The sequence below is a fragment of the Lucilia cuprina genome, chromosome 3 (assembly GCF_022045245.1).
Source record: "Lucilia cuprina isolate Lc7/37 chromosome 3, ASM2204524v1, whole genome shotgun sequence".
NCBI lineage: Eukaryota > Metazoa > Arthropoda > Insecta > Diptera > Calliphoridae > Lucilia > Lucilia cuprina.
Window position 1 is genome coordinate 52,275,529 of NC_060951.1, and position 19,788 is coordinate 52,295,316.

Genomic DNA, 19,788 nt, shown 5'->3' on the forward strand with positions numbered 1-19,788 from the left:
TTGGACATTTTGGGAAATTAAACTCCATATTCATTCTAATTAATTGTCATTTGTCGCTTTAATATCTTTAAAAGTTTAACTACAATATTCACTTTCTATTCTATTAATTAACTCTTTAAATGGGCTAATTTTATATTTGTGTTATTTAACTAGTATTTGTTATTAAACTTTGTTAACTTAATTTTAATATAATTTATTTTAATCATGACCTTAATTATTTATTTATAATGGTATTTATTTCTAATTGTAATATTGTTTTTTTATTTTATAAATTTAATACTATTTTTTTGCTTATAAATCTTTAGTAATTTATTTATGTTTTTATTAGTTATTTTATTAAATATTGAATTTATATTTACCAAATATAGACTCTGTGTTTATTTTTGTGTTTTTATTATTATTATAGTTTAGTGGAAGCTCCTGTTACACGCTTTTATTTAATTTATTTATAATTTTGTTTACCTCTTTGCCACATCAGTGTTTGATTGTTGAACATGCTGTTGTAGGCTTTCTGCTGTTGCGCCTACATGTTCCGTTCGAAAGTGTAGTTTAATTTTAATGTTGTTTCCAACTAGTTGCTGTATGGAAAATAAATAAATTTTTAACATTTTTGTTATACATTAGTAATTTTATATAAATTTCAAAATTTATGCATTCAAATTTATTTATGCAAATTTTAGTGGTATGTGCTTTGTAGTGAAAATTTAATAAATTACTTTGAAAATCATAAATTTTTCTAAAATTAGTATTTAATATATTTTATATCAAAAATCAATATATCAAAAAACTAGGCAGATATAAACTATTTATAGTGTATTTTGCTTTATTGAAATCTCTACAGATCTATACAAGGATCTTTTTCATTTATATCGCTCTAAATTATAACGAGAAATGGGATCTTTTAGTATAATTTTCATTTGCATAACTAACGATCATACAAATCTTACAATCATCAGCTAAAATCATTAATTTAGCTTTATCTGCTTAATTGAAGAAAAATGTTCAAAATTTTCAATGTCCTACGTACAATAAGTATTTGACTCATTTTAGTTCCAATATATAATGTCTCAAGGGTTTAATAAAAATTCATTTTTTACACATAATTAGTACAAATAAAATCTTAAATGCTTACCTTTATAATAAACTTCTTTGTACATGGTGGGACAGGCTGCTTTACCATTAGCTTTGGAGGTTTTAAAATCAATATTTGTGCGTATGGGCCGGTGCAATAAAGGTTGAGGCGGTCTATAATTATTGCCTAAAGGAGCTTTTGGATGATCTGGACTACCTTGCATAAGGCGACGTAAAGCGTGTAACTGAAACATAACAATAAAATATATTTTGGGTTTTTACATTAACATAAATTTATAAAATACATATGTCAATAATATATAAAACAATAAAAACTTATGTATATTTTTAAATTACAAATTACGCATCAAAACAACAGTATTATAAATATAAATAAAACATACATTTTCTTTATTTTAAATACCTAAAAATCATTTAAACTCAGTAAAAGTTATCTTTCCGTCTCACTGCTTATTTAAAAAAGTATTACGAGCTAAAAAAAACCAGCAGCAACGCAACAAACCAACTAATACTTCAAATCCTTGACAATAATAACATACAGAACAGAGCGGATAAAAAAAATAAAATCTCGCTAGCGTTAATTATCTGTGACACTTCAGTTTACCCTTGCAGACATATTCGAATTTACAAACACTTACATACTAATATCCACACACACACACATACATACACTCAATTATTTACACTGTCTGTTACAGTTTCGGTGTGCATCTGTATGTGTTTACATGGAAAAATCATCATCAAAGTATTGTATAAGCTTACTAAGCTGACTTAATGAGTTCAATGATACCTTACCAAAAATGAAAATAAAAAGAAAATTGCAAAAAAAAAAACAAAAAAAACATGAAAACATGAACACGTAGGTAGAAGAGAGTTCTTCCTTCATTGTATTATACATACATTTACTCATTCATTCGCGCGACTCACACTCTCTTAGTTTTAAAACAGTGGCCCAGAAGTTGTTAATTTCAGCCACTTGGTTGCACAAGAGTATGCTTTAAACTGAAGTTAAATACATATAAAAAATACTTACATTTTGGTTTAACGAAAATTGTAAAAAAAAGATTTTGAACACTGTTTCCATTATATTAACATTAGAACATATATTATAATTAACATTAGAACATAAACCCAGAAACCGAAAGCATAACTATGAACATTTTGTGGAGCAGTAGTTATGATAGCAATTAGTATTAAAGTAATTTTCTGAAGGGGACCTCTTGTATGGGGGCTATTCAAAAACGATAACTCTATGAGTAATATTTCGGTACAGCATTTTTGATAGTGAGTATAAAATATAGACCATCATTCTCTAAACTAATCTAATGACAAGTGTTTCGAATAATGATTTCGTATTGATTATTCTATGGACTAGCTATTGACTTTGTATACTTTTGACTGTTCTAAATATTTATATTTTTATGTATATGTCTTGCAAAAACTGCTAAAACCTGTAAAACCAATTAAACTTGAATATTAAGTTCTTCTTTAGAATATATACAAAAAGGTTAGTTTAGGTTAATAGGAAGGTGTATTAAATCCCAAGAAGTACACCTAGACCACAATCGGGCCTGTTGTGCGCTCCTTAAGGCAATAAAAACGCATTACACTTAATTTTCATTTTAATTGACACAATATCCAATAGCAACAGTGTAAATTTTTGTATAACACGTACTACAACTTTAAAGTACAGGTATTTAACAACAACAGCAAAAAAAAAAATAAAATAAATTTAAAGCAACTTTGTTAAGAGAAAAAGCAATGTAAGTTTTTATACTCCCGTGTAAATATGTATGTAAGTAAATGTACGATTATATGTTTGCAACAACACCAGAAATTGCAATTAAAGCTTAACTCAGATGCAAGCAGGAAGTTACAGCATAACGATGGCGTGATGATACTGACGACACGGTTGATAATTTTATATAAAAAAAACCGACAACAACTTTCTACAACACTTTGCAGCACACCACAATGTACGACAGCTGATAGCTACTGTCTTAGTGTAGTTGTAATAGTCGCTGGCATAGTAGTGATTATTGTAGTGCTAGTGATATTTTACACAGATACCAATATTTAAAGTTACAATTTGGTTTGCATTTAGCCAACCGGAAATAATACCGGCAATTGTTTCCTGTATAAATGTAGTGTGAGTGTATGCATACTTATTTGCTATAAGTAAAGTTGTTATAATGTGTAAAAGTTTTTTGTGCCTCACTAAAAATAAGAAGAAGCCTTAAAGTTAGAGTTGTAAACAGTTGAAGTTTAGGGAAAAAAAGTGAAAAAATTGTGTACAAAATATTAAAGCGATGTTTAGAAATGAAATTTAAAATTAGTTTATTTAATTATTTTGATAATAGCTAAGAAACTTCACAAGTAAGGCAATAGATTTTACAAAAAACCCGATTTAAATTATTCATGAGAAGTATATAAAAAAATTTATTCAAACTATTTATTGAAGAGCAATTTAACATTTTTTTCTTATTTTATTTTAAAACTTTTTAATATCAATCTGTTACAATAAAAACTTAAACTCTATAAAGCAGAAAGAGTATATTCTGTTCTGACCATTAAATGAACATACATACATACTTCCCGTCCACGTTTGGTGTTTTTGTTGTGTGAGTTTGTATACGAAAATTGAAAAGCAGGCGTTCCACATATACACAGTATTGTATATGCGTAAAGTCACATTATTAAAAAGCAATTAAACAGCTTCAACATCATGTGAATGAATGGGATCATGTGCATATGACTTGTAACAAGTGACCTGGTAACACAACCGATGTGTGAGACTTGATTACAAAAATGAAAGTAGACAATGATTAAAATTTTCATTAAAATAAAAAGGGAAATTGTAAATATTTAAGAATGTTAACATACATATAAATTTACAAATAAAAATTTTAATGGGTGACTTTATAAAGTAAGCAATTTTTAGGGGGTGTATTCGTAAACTTCAGGTTTGGAAATAATGATTAAATTTAAAGTAATTGAAGCTTTAAAATATTTCTGAATTATGAATTACTTTATATAATCATTACCAACTAGTATATTATAATAATGTATGCATTTACTAACACACAAAAACAAATTGAAGTAAAAATCATAGAATATAATTGAAACATATTTTGTTTTAGTTTCATTTAAAGGCTATATCGATTTATTTAAAACGTTTAGTTTTTTTAAAGTATTATTTAAGTTTAAGTTCATAATTATTCTTAATTTACACGTATATCTTAAAAAAGCTGCAAAATCAAGTTTTAAACAAGCCTTAATGAACCTCATAAATTGTATAATTATAGGATCCCATTTGACCCTATAGGGTTTCATGATGACCCTCATAAATTGTATAATTATTGTTTCTCATTTGACCCTAGCCCCTATAAAAACTACAAAATTTGACTTAAATATCCACAAATTTATTAAACAATAAATGGCTTTAGTATATCAGAGGCAAGGTACAATTTAACTTAAATGATTTATTATGAAAACAAATTCAGATCTTATTTTTATAAAAGTTGTAGGGAATTATATGGTCGGCCTCGCCCGACTCCCGAAGTCCAATCGCTATAACCACGGCATTTTATAAAATATCATAACAAATATTTTTAGAATTTTTTAAAAAGGTGAAAAGTGACAATATCATAAACACATAATACTCTTCCCACAATCGTGATGTAGGGTATAAAAATACTCCCAACATACATTGTTATTAGTTTTTTATTTTTAAACATATTTTCTTTTTTGCTGTACTTAGTTATATATTTTTTTCTATTTCTATTCTGTGTTAAAATTCTCTTGAGTATTAGGTTGACTATAGCAACTTGCTTACAAAGAAATAAATAAATATCAAATAGCGTTTTTCTATAAAATATTGTCTCTTCAAAAAATCAATTGATAAACAGTTTAAGTAGATTAAGTGTTGTTGACTACTACACTTCCTTCAATTAAGTATCCTCTATACATCATACTGGGTTTATCTTGTTGGCTGCCATCATCATCAACATCATCGTCATCTACACTTTGTACAGAAGTGTATAGTGTTTAATCTACAATTACCCGGTAGTTTGTAAATCAAGTCAATATATCCCTTTAAAACTGTAATTTTATTAAACATGTAATTTTTAATAGAATCTAAATAGAAGACATAAGTCATAGAAAGTTCAATAGAAGTGATCTTTCGCAAAATCAATTTTCCCTTTGTTATGTAATTATGGTAAATCACTTGTTTTTTTAGAAAACGTGCAGTTTGAATCAGTTACTTCGGGAAAGTCTCACTGAACTGCAGGGCATTTAGTTTACTACTATTATTTTCTTATTTATTGGTTTAATACTTTCAGACAACAAGTACATTTTGTATTTATATATATATATATATTTTTTTTTAATATATATTTAATGCTTTAGAATCTGCTATTTGTTCAAAAATGTGTAAGTATCTGAGTGTGTGTATGTTTATCATCATAGATTTTAGTGTTTATTTAGAAATGTATAATGGAGTTTAAGTTTATTGAGCGTAAAATTGTTTAACGATTAAACTTTGTATAGATAAATTTGAACATGTCATTGAAATTAATTTGTTAGCTTTTAAAGGACATTAACTTTCAATTTTAAATTAGTATAAGAATTTTATTAAATATTTATTATTTAAGTTTAGAGAATAATAACTAATAAATGAAGTGGTTGATATAAGGAGTTTAAGTTATTAAATAGATATTACAAGTAGATCGGGAACATCTATTTAGGGCCAGTGTGGTATATATCAGTGATTTTTGTTTTAATTGTCACTGACTCTCACTTCATTAAAATGTAGTGTTTATACACGAGTTTAGGTTCAGCAAAGTTTTACCTTCTTAATTTCGACCAGTCTTAGAGTTTTTACATAAATGACTTATGAATAAATTCCTTAACAGTTTATTGGTATTCTTGTAAAAACTCATTATCACAAATTCATCTTTAATTATTCAATTAAACGCTGCTCCAATTATTTCTGTTACTGCTTAGCTAAATTTAATTAGCTAAGAAAATATTTATTAAAAAGAAAACAGATTCTTCTAACGGTTTAATGTGTTTCTTTTTCAAGTATTACTTATTACAAAAACATGACTGTCAATTCATGGAAACCATAAATGAATTAGTATTAATAGAAAAATAACAAAAAAAACTTGCGGCAAACCTTTCAATGTTTGCTTGTCTAAGCATACATAATCAGTTGGCAGCAAAAAGTTAAACACACCCACTTATGAATACTACGAAGAAAAAAAGAAGAAATCGCCAGAACAACATGGTTTTCATGTAAAAAGTTAAACAACAACAACAAAAACAAACACAAAACAAAAAAAGAATACAATAGATTGTGGAAAATTTACTTAGAAATAAAAAGTAAAAATAGGAAAAATAAACGACAAAGTCATACAATGAATCACAGAAGTTTCTATACACAGACTTTTGTTTTTTTGTTTTTGCACTTGAGTGCTTGGGTTAAGATGACAGTGCAAAAAGGTTGCCAAACAACAGAAATGAAAACATTCATACATATGAGAATGAATGAAATAATAAATAATGTAAAGCAATAAATGACATCAAGATATTAACAGGAACAATAATACATAACTTAGAGCAACAACAAAAAGAAATACTTTCCAGGGCGACAAAACAAATGCTTCAACACGTCAACATACATTTATGTAAGTGGTGTAATTAATAAGTAGCTTAAAAGTAAAATTTTTTATTAATACGTAAATTGGGGTAGACTGTAGGTTATATTCTCATTTCAGTTTTTTTTTTTTTTTTAACTTTTATACATCAGTATATCAGTTGAAGAAAAAGGAACCAAAATCTTAATTTTTTCGATAGTTTTTAGGTAATTTTATTGACTATTATATGGAGAAGTCAATTGATCATTTTAAAAACTTCTCTATTAACTATTCATAGTTTTATTCTATTAAATAGTTTATTGACTATTGTATCAAACAGTCAGTCCACTATTCTATGAACCTAGCCATAAGATAATATCAGTTCTAATGTAATCATTTAAATTATATGAAAATTAATTCAAAGAATTTGAGATGAGGAGTCTGCGAAGTCTAAGGACTAATATATTTACTACTCTATAAAATCATCTATTGACTAATTTATAGGGTAGTCCATTCAATAGTCTTTAGTATATTTTATGGGCTACTCTACTCTCTAAAGTAAGAACTTTCACTTTTTGGGTGAATAACTACTTATTTCTGTTCGACGATGACCAAATAATAACTGGTTACATATGTGCTTACCTTGCTTTTGTGGATTTAAAAACAGTAATTTATAGTTTTTTTATATTTATAAGTATATTCTCTCATTTAAAGCTCCATTAAAAAGTTATTTTATAACGCTACAAAAAATAACTTTTAACATCGAATAGGATTAGAACCACAAACTAATTACTTATTAGAAGTAGACTATATATAATTGACTACAAATCCTATTTAAAAAACATTATAAATTAATGTTATTGATAACGACCACTCATTACTCATTACATAGTACTCATAAATAAAATCTATTGAATATCATATGGATTCTGTGAAGTATAGGCTATTGTATAAAGTAGTTCAATTGATTTTTTTAATATTAGGTCAACTGAATACTTTTTGAGCTAGTCCATTGATTATTCAGGCTAACCAAAATTTATAAAAGTCGCAACTCAAAGCCCAAGTTCAAAGTATACACCTTAAAATATTGAATCCAATGCTGAATTTCTCTATCACATCTTGTATTTGAGATACGTCTCCTAAAGTTTGAAACCCCCACAAACAAAGGTTTTTATATTTCTATTTGACGACTTTAAAATAAAGTTTTAGTCTTTGCTCCACCTCTCTTACTTTTTTCGAGATATCCTAAACTAATGCTTAAAACTGTATTAATATAATAAATTAATTTTTCTTTATTTTACTGTTAAAGATCCAATGGACTTAAGTAAATGTAAGAGATTTTTAAATCATTCAATAAGTACCCAGCAAAAACTTAAATAAAGATGTCTTCGCACTATTATAATGTTTCAAACGATAGTAAACTTGAAATCTTGAAAAACTGATGAGATGAAGATGTTCTTGTTCAGATTCTTTGATCTTTGACATGTATTTCTCTTAAGACTTTGTTAAAAACATTATTAAGAAATATTTTGAATTCGAAAATATTTCAATTCAGTTTTTAAAGGCCACCACATCTTGCATATATTAACATTTTATAAACTTATCAATTTATGAACCTACAAGGTAAATACACAATGTACTAAATAGTTTGACTTATTTCTATTTACATGTTTCTTTTTTTAAGGAGTGTTTTGTTAGTTGTACAACAAACTAAACTAACACAACTACCCAAGGTAATGATTGTAAAATCCTTTAAGGTTTTAATTTATTAAAACAAATACTTTTATACACACACACGCAAATAGCTTTTGTTTGCTTTTCTTTTTACGTCAAGCTGACAGTGTATGAATAAATAAATATTTATTTTTGTGTATTATTACATAGTCTGGACAAAAAAAAAACTCACCTGTTGCTTTGTAATATAAATTGGTTTATTTAAAACCACCCATGTAACAGTTTCATGACAGGCGGGTGCCGTTGTTGAACCATCATACGTCATATAGTGATCAGTGTCCGGTAATAAGCCACGTATGGATAAACGTTTAACAAATGCTTCATCTCCACCATAACGTATGCGATCCAAAGAGTCGGTTAACATACGTAATTCGGGATTCGATAAGTCACCCAACTGAACAAAAGAGAACAGAAAAATATTGTAGTTACAGATTTATATGTTTGTAAGTACATACTTTCATATGTATAGTAAAAAATTGGTATAAATATTTCTTACTTAATTTTTAATGTTTTAAATAGTGACATTTTAATTACCTGCAATAGTATCGAAACACCAACAATGCCCTGAGCTCTATTTAATGCATCCGAAAAATTGTTGTATAATTGAGAATTATAACCAAATATTTGTATCTGTAAATTAAAGTAAAATGAAGAAAGTAAAAATGAAATCGATTTTATTTTTACTTGCAACCTGTAATGTATATTTATTGTTATTATTGTTTTTGTTGTTGCTGTTGCCAAATTTACTTGCAACATGTTTAAGCCCTTACAAATGAATAAATCCTTTTTTATTCACCCTTGTCTTGTGTGTATTGCTGTTTTACTGCATAAGATGTTTTAATTTATATTGACATTATGTTGAAGTATAAATCCAAATAATATCTTAATATCGGTCTGTACATGTGTAAAAAGTTTTTAATATTGGTTGTATAAATGTTGCTTTTGCAGTTGTATGTTTTTTCTGTTTTTGTGTCGATACACAGATACAATGTCAGACTAACGAGGAAATTTTAAATAATCTTGTTTATTTGTTAAGAACAACAGCAAACAACAATAGCAGCAATGAGAACCAGTTGTAGAAATAAAAGTAAAATACAACAATAAAATATGAATTCCAACGGAAGAAAGTATTTTTTAAAGAATATTTTGAAAAGTTGAAAGTTTTGGGTTTTATCTGCAGACACTTGTTTTGTAATAAGTATTCCAAAAATTTAAAGTGGCTAAGACTTTTGGAAATGAATAAATAAAAATGAATATGTAAGCAATGTCGTTTTAATTTGGTAAGGTAAATAAATTGGAAAACTAGTAAAGTCGATCAATCTGTATAACATGACACCTTAAGTTCATTTTATTAAATTTTTAATATTTTTTCTTACAAAATCAGAAATTATCAAAATTTTTACAAAAATTTTAATTTTTATAAGAAATACGATTTTACTATATGACCTATTAATATCCTACACCGCTACTATCGATTTAAAAATTATATATAATCCGGTATCATAATAGATAACGGAGTCGATTTAGCCATGTCCGTCTGTCTGTCCGAATGTGTGTCGTTTAATGAGAAATTTATAAAATCAAATTTTTTACTTAAAATTCAAGTTTTTACGAAAAAAAATGTTTTCACTAAAATTCCAATTTTTCATTAAAAGTACAAAGTTTTATGGAAAATCGAAAATATGACTCAAAATCCAAATTTTCACTAAAATTCGAATTGTCACTAAAAGTTACTAAAAATTTAATCTTAACAAAAATTCGATGCTTTACTATAAATCCAATGTTGTACTTAAAATATATATTTTCTCACTAATATTCCGAATTTTTACTAAAAAAAATACACTTTTATTAAATTACAGGGACGCAGGAAGGACGGTGGTTATCAAATTGATTTAAAAATGCTCAGATAAACGTCATTCATTCTAAATTAATTCTCCGGTTATCCTATGACATGAACTACATTTTCATATTTCTTATTAAATATTTTGAATTTTCATAGATACCTCTAAAAATTATGAGTAATAAAATTAAAAAGAAATAAATAGCAATTAAATGTCCCTAAATAAGAAGGACTCTACCACTAATATTTAATTAACACTGGTAATTTTATTTCGATATTCCTATTTTACACTCATATTCAATGCACCAACATACTTCTTTTATCTAAATACACTTTTGCAGTTTATACCTTTGTACAAACAACACAATAACAACTACATACAGATTGTGTTGCATCCACAACAGAAGGACTATCGAGAGAAAAAACAGTAACAAAAAACACTTATGTGGACATAGAACCAATACTTGTTTGGCATAAATTTTACACAATATAATCCCAACTATCAACAAAATGCAGACAAATAACTACCACAAACTATTATGTATGCTTTACATCCACAAATGCATACATGTGTGTAATTTAGCATATACATTAGGTAGGTTCAATGTCAATAGAGAAACAATCCTTAATGAGAAAATATCCTTGTTAAAATCTATTAAAATATACCTTGATTTGGCGAAAACCAATCCAAAAATAATTCTTAAGTAATGGGTACATCTGCAAGGGTATTTTAAACAGTAAGATTTGGATTTTTTACCACGTAACTTTAATAAGAAGGTGTATTACCTGGACTATCCTAATGTCAACACACATGCAAATTAGTAATAAAACCAAAGAGTAAAGTTTTGGTTTACATACTATACATATGTATGCAAACACGTAACTATTTGTGTAATATTTTGGGAATATGAACAAAAACAGTAAAAAGAATAGTAGCTATAATAGAAAAAGAAACTTGCAACAGAATTACAAAATCCATAACAACAAAAATACCAAAAATAACAAGAACAACTGCAAATACAACAGAAATAACAGAAGGAAACAGAATCTAAAGTAAAATTATTATGTGTATACGTAAGAATGTTTAAATTTTTGTATGATAACAAGTGTATGATTCGAATAAAAAATTTGCGAATAATCGATGAATGTTTAATACACAAGTTATTTATATACTAAATACTTTTAAAGACTTGAACTACACATACATACCCAACAAAAACAGTACTTACTTAAGAACTTACTTTTCTATGACTACAACATACCGCATGTATTCTTTAAAAGGTGTCTAGTAATGACTTACAAATAACTTACATTTTATTCCTGAAATTTTATTTTCTATTGTGTAATTAAATTTAAGCATATTAATGTAAGTATATATTTGCTGAGTACATATCAGCCCATTCGATTCTCAAATCGTCATGACGTCATGCCTAATCAGGCTAAACTAAAAATACGAATTATTTCTAACCCTTACAAATGTGTATTATTTACATATATGTATTTTTCGATTATGTTTGCACCTATGGCTACGTTTATGTTTTGAATATTAATAAACATATACGTATGTATATGTAAAAGTCCTTATTTGTAGGTCCAGTGTATATATGTTATTTATGTATATGTATGTGTTTCATTTAAAATGAAAAAGTGCATTGTTCGGGTCACCTACTTATTTGTTTGATTGTTTCCTTTTACCAATCTATATATCGATAAGATTAAAAAATGTGTACGGTTAGTTGTACCATAATTTTTATTGTTTACTAGAAAGACTTTCAACAGGAAGGATATGGAAATAATGTTTAAATAGAAAATCTGCATAGCAGTTTACATAAAAATATTTTATTCATCATAATTTTTATGGTCTATCTTACAAGAAAAATTATTATTATTTTCGTAGAAATATTTATTTTAAAAATAAATGGAAATTTTTAAATATATAATGCATTTTCCAAGTGATTGCAATAAATATACATATTTTACTATTAAATTTAAATTATGTATTATTTTGATTTTAAATATTTATACCCTACATCACTTTAGTTTGTGCAAAATTTTTTAAAATAATTGGATAAAATTTGTGGAAAGACGAAGCCACAATTTCACCTAACCCTCTGAAAAGGTCTTTGGAACTCATAATTTTGTTTAAAATTATGAGCTTCAAATAAAAAAACTATAAGTGTTTTTTATGTTCATTCTGAAATGTAAAAATAAACGTGTATATTAGAGAGTCCCGAGGAACAGCCTTTTTAAGAATTTCATGTAGGAGTGAATACCTCTCAATCGATGCGTATGTACTGAACACGAGAAAAATTAAAAATATTTTTTTTTGGAATGATTGATTGAAAATCCTGACGTCAGTGAACTTTTTCAAAAATACATATTTAATTTTTTTTGAAATGGGTATTTAATAATTCCATAAATTTGAGCTGATTACGGCAAAAAATAATTTTAAAATTTTTGTAGAATTTTTTTGGTCCACAATATGATGATAGTTAGTTGAAGAGGAATATATTTTCGCTTTTTATCGAAATGAGTGTCAAAATTGTCGCATTTTTTTGCTCATACATTTTAAATATTTAAAAAATGGGTTGGTATTTGGTTTAGTTCATTTCAGATTTTTTTAGAATTTTTTTTAATTCAATGTTAGACCGGATGTGGTGTGTTCGATTCCTACATGAGGCACTGGTTAAGTAGCGCACAACTTACTCGACAGAGTCCTAGGTGTATTTCATAGGATTTGATGTATATACATCCTCACTTCAAACTAACTAACTATGTGCCCCTTATAATACAATAAAAGTTGTTTTGCGGACTGGAAATTATTATTTTTCCCAAGATAAGCTCGAAATTACTGAATTTTTGGACATACAATTCGATAAGATTACAGAAAAATGTTTTTCAACATATTATAATGAGATCAAGATTTTCAATAAATTGGAATTGGTTTTTTTGAATTTCTCGTATTTGGTATTTTAAAACGAATCGTTTTAGAGGTATTCCTCTTAAAAAGTGGTCTACGGGACACTCTCATGTATGTTATTGTGATTCCAAATAAAAAGCTTCTGCTGTTCTAACCGAAATCTAAAATTTTATTTTAATTCAAAACAATTTTCAAAACTTGTCAATGATACATTTTTAAGTATTTTATTTAAATCTTTCAAACTTTATTTTCTAGCCGATTTAATGCTAACTTTTTAGTTATGAAGTAAAACATATCTATTTTCTATTTAAAATGAAAAGTTTGTTTCTATCAACACGATTAATTTTTAGTAAATAAACACATTGTTAAAATGTGAAACATATCAGTTGTTATTATAGTTGACAATGGCGTATATACTATCCATTTGTATTGATTAATTGGACTTTTTACATTTAATATTTAAATCTTTTTGTAGATAGGGTTATTTGTTTTTTGTCAATAAAATTGCTAATTTTGGCCGAAGGAGTCCAGAAATTTGTTTTGATGCAATCGATTTTAATTTTTGTGGTTAGTTAAGGCCATTTGCATTTGAAGTGATGTTATGTATATTAATATACGTGACATTTCATAAGCTTTTCACATAAAATTATAAATAAAATTTTCAATAAAATTTAATTATCATGAAAAAAGTCTCTCTCAAAGACTATTCACATGATATCATAATGTCATATCATTCTTTTGTGTGCAACATAATTTTAAACGAACTATGATTATTTATCTATTTAATAATGACAAATTTATAATTTTCAAATTATCCAAATATCTAATATCACCCCATTTAATATCTTACCACTTTAGAGCTTAAATTGTCACAATTCTTAATAACTCAACGGCACAGCTAGAGAAAACGAGTAAAATGGTTTAATTTATAACATTTCCTCTGCTATTTGTCATATGACAATTGCAAAATTTTGAAAAATGACATAATTTTTTTGTATCTTTAGACTATATTCTACTTCTATCACAGCACATAGACACAGGGCCATAAAATGACATACAAAATCATAGCAGACAAAAAAAAAACATATTTTAGCGCGAAAACAATAGGAAAGCCATAATGGCAATTGTTGGAAAAGAAATAGCTCGACAAAAAATATTTCAAAACTAAAATATAGAGAGTACAGCCAAGCATTTAACCACTACTATGTCTAGTAGTTATACATACTTTACATACAAAAACCCTTAGACTAACATTTAAACAACGACTAGATAAACTCTAAAACTATATTAAAACCAAAAGTTTGTTGTAGACCGCGAAACAGTTATATAAAAGATTTGTTAATTATTTTATTCACATATAATAAAAGAAAAATATAAAAGTATTAATTAATAAAATTATTTAATTAAATTTTTAATTAAAAATTTTATTGAAATTTTTTTTCAAAATTATTTGATTATAATTCATTTATAGATTGTATAATAATACTCTTTGCCTTCACTGGTTGTCACCATCATCATTGCATACTCAAAAAGGACTTCAAAAAATGGCGCGCCATTTGTTTGCGGTGGAGCTTGAGGCAATTTATATGCATGACTTTAAATCATGTACTAGTTTTGTTTGTATGTAGGTGGTGGTAGATGAATGCATGCAAGACAACATTTTACATAAAATTTATGTTTAAAAGTAATAATTAAAATAAGAAAAACATTTAAGCAAAAGAAGAGCAATATCACAACTAGTTGAGACATAGTTTAATTTGCTGAATAGTGTCATCTATAACGTCATATTATTGTCAACATTTTGTAAGTAAAAATTTCACTTTTTTCTCACTGTTATTCTTGGCAAGTATAAATGTGTATATAAAAAGAGAAAAAGCACTGGGAATTTAATTGAAATTCTAATTTGTTACAACTATTATGAGAAAGATTTTTTTATGCTATTGTTATTTTTGTTCTGTTGTAAAACTATGTTGTGAAACAACAACTGCTGCTATTTAACCCCAATCAAATATGTATAAAGGCAATGTTACGTTCTAGAGGAAATCCCGAAAATATAAATAAGGGAAGTATGTGGAACGATATACAAGTCTCACCAAAAAAGGAATGCATGTTAATCGATAAAGAATTTATAAAAACTGAAACTAACTTACTAATTTTCAAATTATTTAGATGCTTAATTACAATTTTTATCGGATTTTTTAATAGTTCGCATTTTGATATCAATTATTTCTTTTTTCTTCAAAATTATCTTTTCCACAAGAAACTCAATATTGACAAACAATTTAATATTTCTCACTGTTGACACTTCAATACGGCTGACACTTTCAATGCCCAATGTCTTCCCTGTAAATGTCAGATTAATTAATTAATTTCCAGATTAAATACATGCATTACAGCCAGAAACATCTACTAAAACACAGCAAAAAAAGAACTTCCAAAGAAGCAAAAAAGAAGTAGAATTCACTTTAAGGAGGTGCTCAAAAAACCTGAAGAAGCGATAATTTTAACAATGGCTTGTAATAGGAGGCATGTCCTTTTTATTTGATTTCAAATTCACTACTTCAGAAATCATTCTCAAGGTGTAATTTTTATGTCTTTTCTTTGGAGTTATTTGGATGTGAAATTGTAGTTTTATATAAACTAATTTGACTTCAACACATTAAATATAAAAGACAAAAAATAAATTTCTTAACTTATAAAAGTTTAAGAATGCAAGAAAAATACATACAAAAAATAGTATTATTTTAATTTCAACCATTAATCATTACTTCTATAGAAGGTAAAAAAATTCACTTAGAGCTACTTTTAAAGTAGTGATAAGTGTTTTGAAAGTACTTCGTTTTATTCATTTATGTATATATATATAAAATATAATATCTTAAAATGTCCATATTTGAAATGAATCGGTGTTATATAGGAAACTTTCCCACTATTAAACATAATAAAAATAAGAAAAGTTTCATTGCAAAAAAAAAAAAAGAAAATAAAAATATAAACATAAGAATGAAATGTGAGCCAAATTAGATTGCAAAAAAGAAACACGAAAAAAGTAAAAACGTTAAATAGAATATTAAATAGCCTCTAGGCCATTGAACAAGAGTTGAGAATAAAGATTGTGAAAACAAACAAATACACACACACTCATACAAATACCAGATTCAACAAATATTTTTACACACAAACACAGACTCTCTTACGATTACAGACAGAAAACGTTATTCAGCCAAAAGGACAGACATATTGCCATACAAACAAACAGACAAACAAAACATTTAAACACTTTTATATGAAATTTACTCATTTACTCATTTGTATCCTTTTTAACTTGTAATAGAAACATTAGCAACAGACATGACATTGTTATTTGTTGCCAAAGAACGTTAGAAATTAAAGTAAGTATAACAATTTTTTGTTGCTTTGTATGTTTTTGTGTTAATTTTCCTATTATACCCTGGATTTGGTATTTAAACATTTACTCTAAGCTTTTTAATTGTTTTGAGGAGTGAGTATAAATAATTTTATAAGGTTTTACATTATCTTGTTAATGTTTAGATGCTTGTCTTATCTTCGTTAATTAGGAAACAAATTTTGTTATTTTAAATAGAAAACTTCTCGAAGGCATGCCTGACAGAATTATTGAAGTTTTGGATCCTGCAGATATCTGGGGTCTTAAAAAAAGTTGATTTCAACGGATATGCGGACATAGCCTAATCGACTATGCTATCTGTACTTACTCTTCTTTAACTCAACTCAATCCTTAAGTTGGTCTTACGCTACAGTCTAAGTGTTTGTTTACGTATCTGTCGTTCCATCTTTACTACAAATTTTTTATCTAATTTAATGAATTCTTAATTGGTAATTTTAATTAATCCTGCTTACAAGATTGCTAGACATAATTCCGTTTGCTAATAATATCCTGGAAATACTTTTCTCTTGTGTACTTTGCCCTTTCTCACAGGCATGTCTTAACATGTTTGTGTTTGTATTTGCTTGTTGTAGTCATGCTTAAGTATAAATATTTCAACCCATTCTGCAATGAAGAAAAACAAACATTTGTGTATTTTTTCAAATCCAATATTATTATGTCAATACCAAGAGTCGGGGGTATAACAATTATAAAATATTTTACCAGATTCTATTATTATTTTTTTTGTTTGTTTGGAAAATATTTTGGATAAATGTGTCTGTGAGAAATTTTGTATTTGTATGTAATTGCGTTTGTTACTCATTTTAGCATGATTTTCGTGGTTATTTTAGTTGGTTTTTGTGGTTTAAATTAAAGCACCGCAAAACATGCAGGTGTAGCGATTTTTTCTGAATTTTCACTTTAAAGTGTTTGTAAATGAATAAATATTCTAAATATCTTTAGTGTTTATTCATATGAAAGTATACGGGTAAATTATTTACAAAAAAATATATCTTTGTATAGATTACTAATTGGTTTTAAATTTCTTTAATAGAGCGAAATTTTTAATAATTTGGAACTTATAAGTTTATTAAAGACAAAATTTTAAAACACTGGAATAAAGCTTCCGAAATTATAGTTAATATATTAAAGCTAGTTTTTATGAACTTAATAAAAAATTTTTTATTCAAGTAAATAAAATATATTTAAAAAAAATATATATTTTTTTTATAAAATTTAATATATTTTCTCTAAAAAAATATATTTTAACTCAATATAAAAAAGAAATCATACAAAGTAAAGTTTTTCTTTCATGTTCCATTTATAAAAAAAAAATCCAACGCATGATTAACATATAAATAAATCATTGTAAATATTACTCATACGCCCTAGTATTTACTAGCAAAATTTAATGACTTCTTTTTACAAACAGTTGTAAACAATTAATGAACAAAAATATAAAAAAATAAACCTTCTAACAAAGAAATCAAATAAAAATGAAAGTAAATGAAAATTTTTTTAGGAAAATAATAAAGTGTCTTCATATTTGTTTACATAAGTACTACATACAAATATAAGTGTGTACAAAACTGTGTGGCAAGAAAATTGTGTAAATAAATCACTCAACATTTGTAACGATTTAAATGATTGTTTTTGTTTCTGCTACTGATCAAATATACTTCCGCTCGTTTGTCTAAATAAATATTTAACCTAGAGAAATCTCTAACAAAATATGTTCAAATGACAGCAGTCGAAACAACGAATGAAAAAACTGACAACAAAAGGGAAGCTTCGACGACAGCAACTGTCATAATGTTCAAATGAAAAAAGAAAGGAAAAAAAGCACAACATCATATATAAAATCAACAACCAACACGTCTAACCAATCTATATGTACTTCAAATCTTGTTCTATGTTTCTGTTTTTTCCCTTTATTTTTCTTTCATTTGTATTCTTGTGTAATGACATTTACTATGAAAATAAAGTCAAAGTCATATGAAACTGGTAGGGTAAAACCAGGTCACGCGAGAGAGAAAAACAAAAGAGTAGAAAACTAGTTTATGCACATTGTTTTGACTTAATTTAAAGAAAAACGGATATAAAAGAACATATGTATGTTATTTACATCGACATTGATTAAATATAACAAATATTTTAAATTTAAATAGTATTTATTAAATCCATCTAACTATAATGTACAGATTACTGTTCTGGTTATTTACACGATGACTGAACCACAACTGAAATAGATCAAATTATAAAAATCCGTACCCAAAATCTTCTTGGTAATCTTTTAGAAATTTGTGTAACAACTTGCCCACTACTGTATATAAATTCCATAACCCTATAAATGAAAGTGTGTGTAAATATACATATATTTATAATGTATAACATTATTACGAATACTTATGTATAAACAAATTATTTTATTGCTTTGTTTTATTAAAATGAAATTCCCAAAAACACGACAAAGAAAGTATAAAAAGATGAAAATAAAATTATATATAACAAGTAAATATTGATTTGCTTTCTACAGAAGCAATATGAGACAAGGAAGAATTAACTATATATTAAGTTGCAATAACTTACCTCAGCGGGAAATGTATAACCATCCACACTATGCTCTGAACCAAATTGATCGTGTAGGCCATAGTGTATGTGTATCTCATGAAATCTATAGCGATACGATAATGGGCCTCCTGTAATATTGACAGGCATTTGCATGCCATCATAATTGGCAACCGTATCATTGCCTGCTGTGAATATAATACTATGACCTGTGTTGGTGATTAAACCACTTATCTGTAATTAAAATATTTGTTGTTAATTAGCTTTTAATTAAAAATATGTATAATATGTGTTGGATATTACTTACTCTATGTTTATCTATATGTAAAGTTCTTAAATTAGGATCAAATAATAAACGTTGAGGTTCTAAATTAACTGGTGATTGTCTTCGTCCTTTATTACACAAAGACCATTCGGGATTAATTAAACCCCAAAAGGCAGGACCTATAAAGAAAAGAATATAGAATAGATAAATCATGTAAATAGTTTTATAATAAATGATTACAACAAGTGGTTTAAAAAAAGTATCATTAACATCCACTATCTATTGCCAACCACAATTTCCTTTTATATTTCAAAATTTTCGTTT

At 26.5% G+C, this 19,788-nt stretch overlaps 1 protein-coding gene across 1 annotated transcript in view; it reads right to left on the bottom strand.

Annotated features, from left to right (window-relative positions):
• Positions 1–292: 292 nt before the first annotated feature.
• The window catches only part of LOC111683180 (carbonic anhydrase-related protein 10), an 86,125-nt gene continuing 66,629 nt past the window's right edge, over positions 293–19,788 (bottom strand). Inside the window, exons 4-9 of the mRNA XM_046946533.1 lie at positions 19,507–19,643; positions 19,221–19,433; positions 9,000–9,095; positions 8,638–8,859; positions 1,133–1,316; positions 293–578 (exon numbers count right to left, since the gene is read on the bottom strand). Coding sequence (XP_046802489.1) covers positions 556–578; positions 1,133–1,316; positions 8,638–8,859; positions 9,000–9,095; positions 19,221–19,433; positions 19,507–19,643 — 875 coding nt within the window. The 3' untranslated portion in view covers positions 293–555. The remainder of the gene's footprint in view (positions 579–1,132; positions 1,317–8,637; positions 8,860–8,999; positions 9,096–19,220; positions 19,434–19,506; positions 19,644–19,788) is intronic.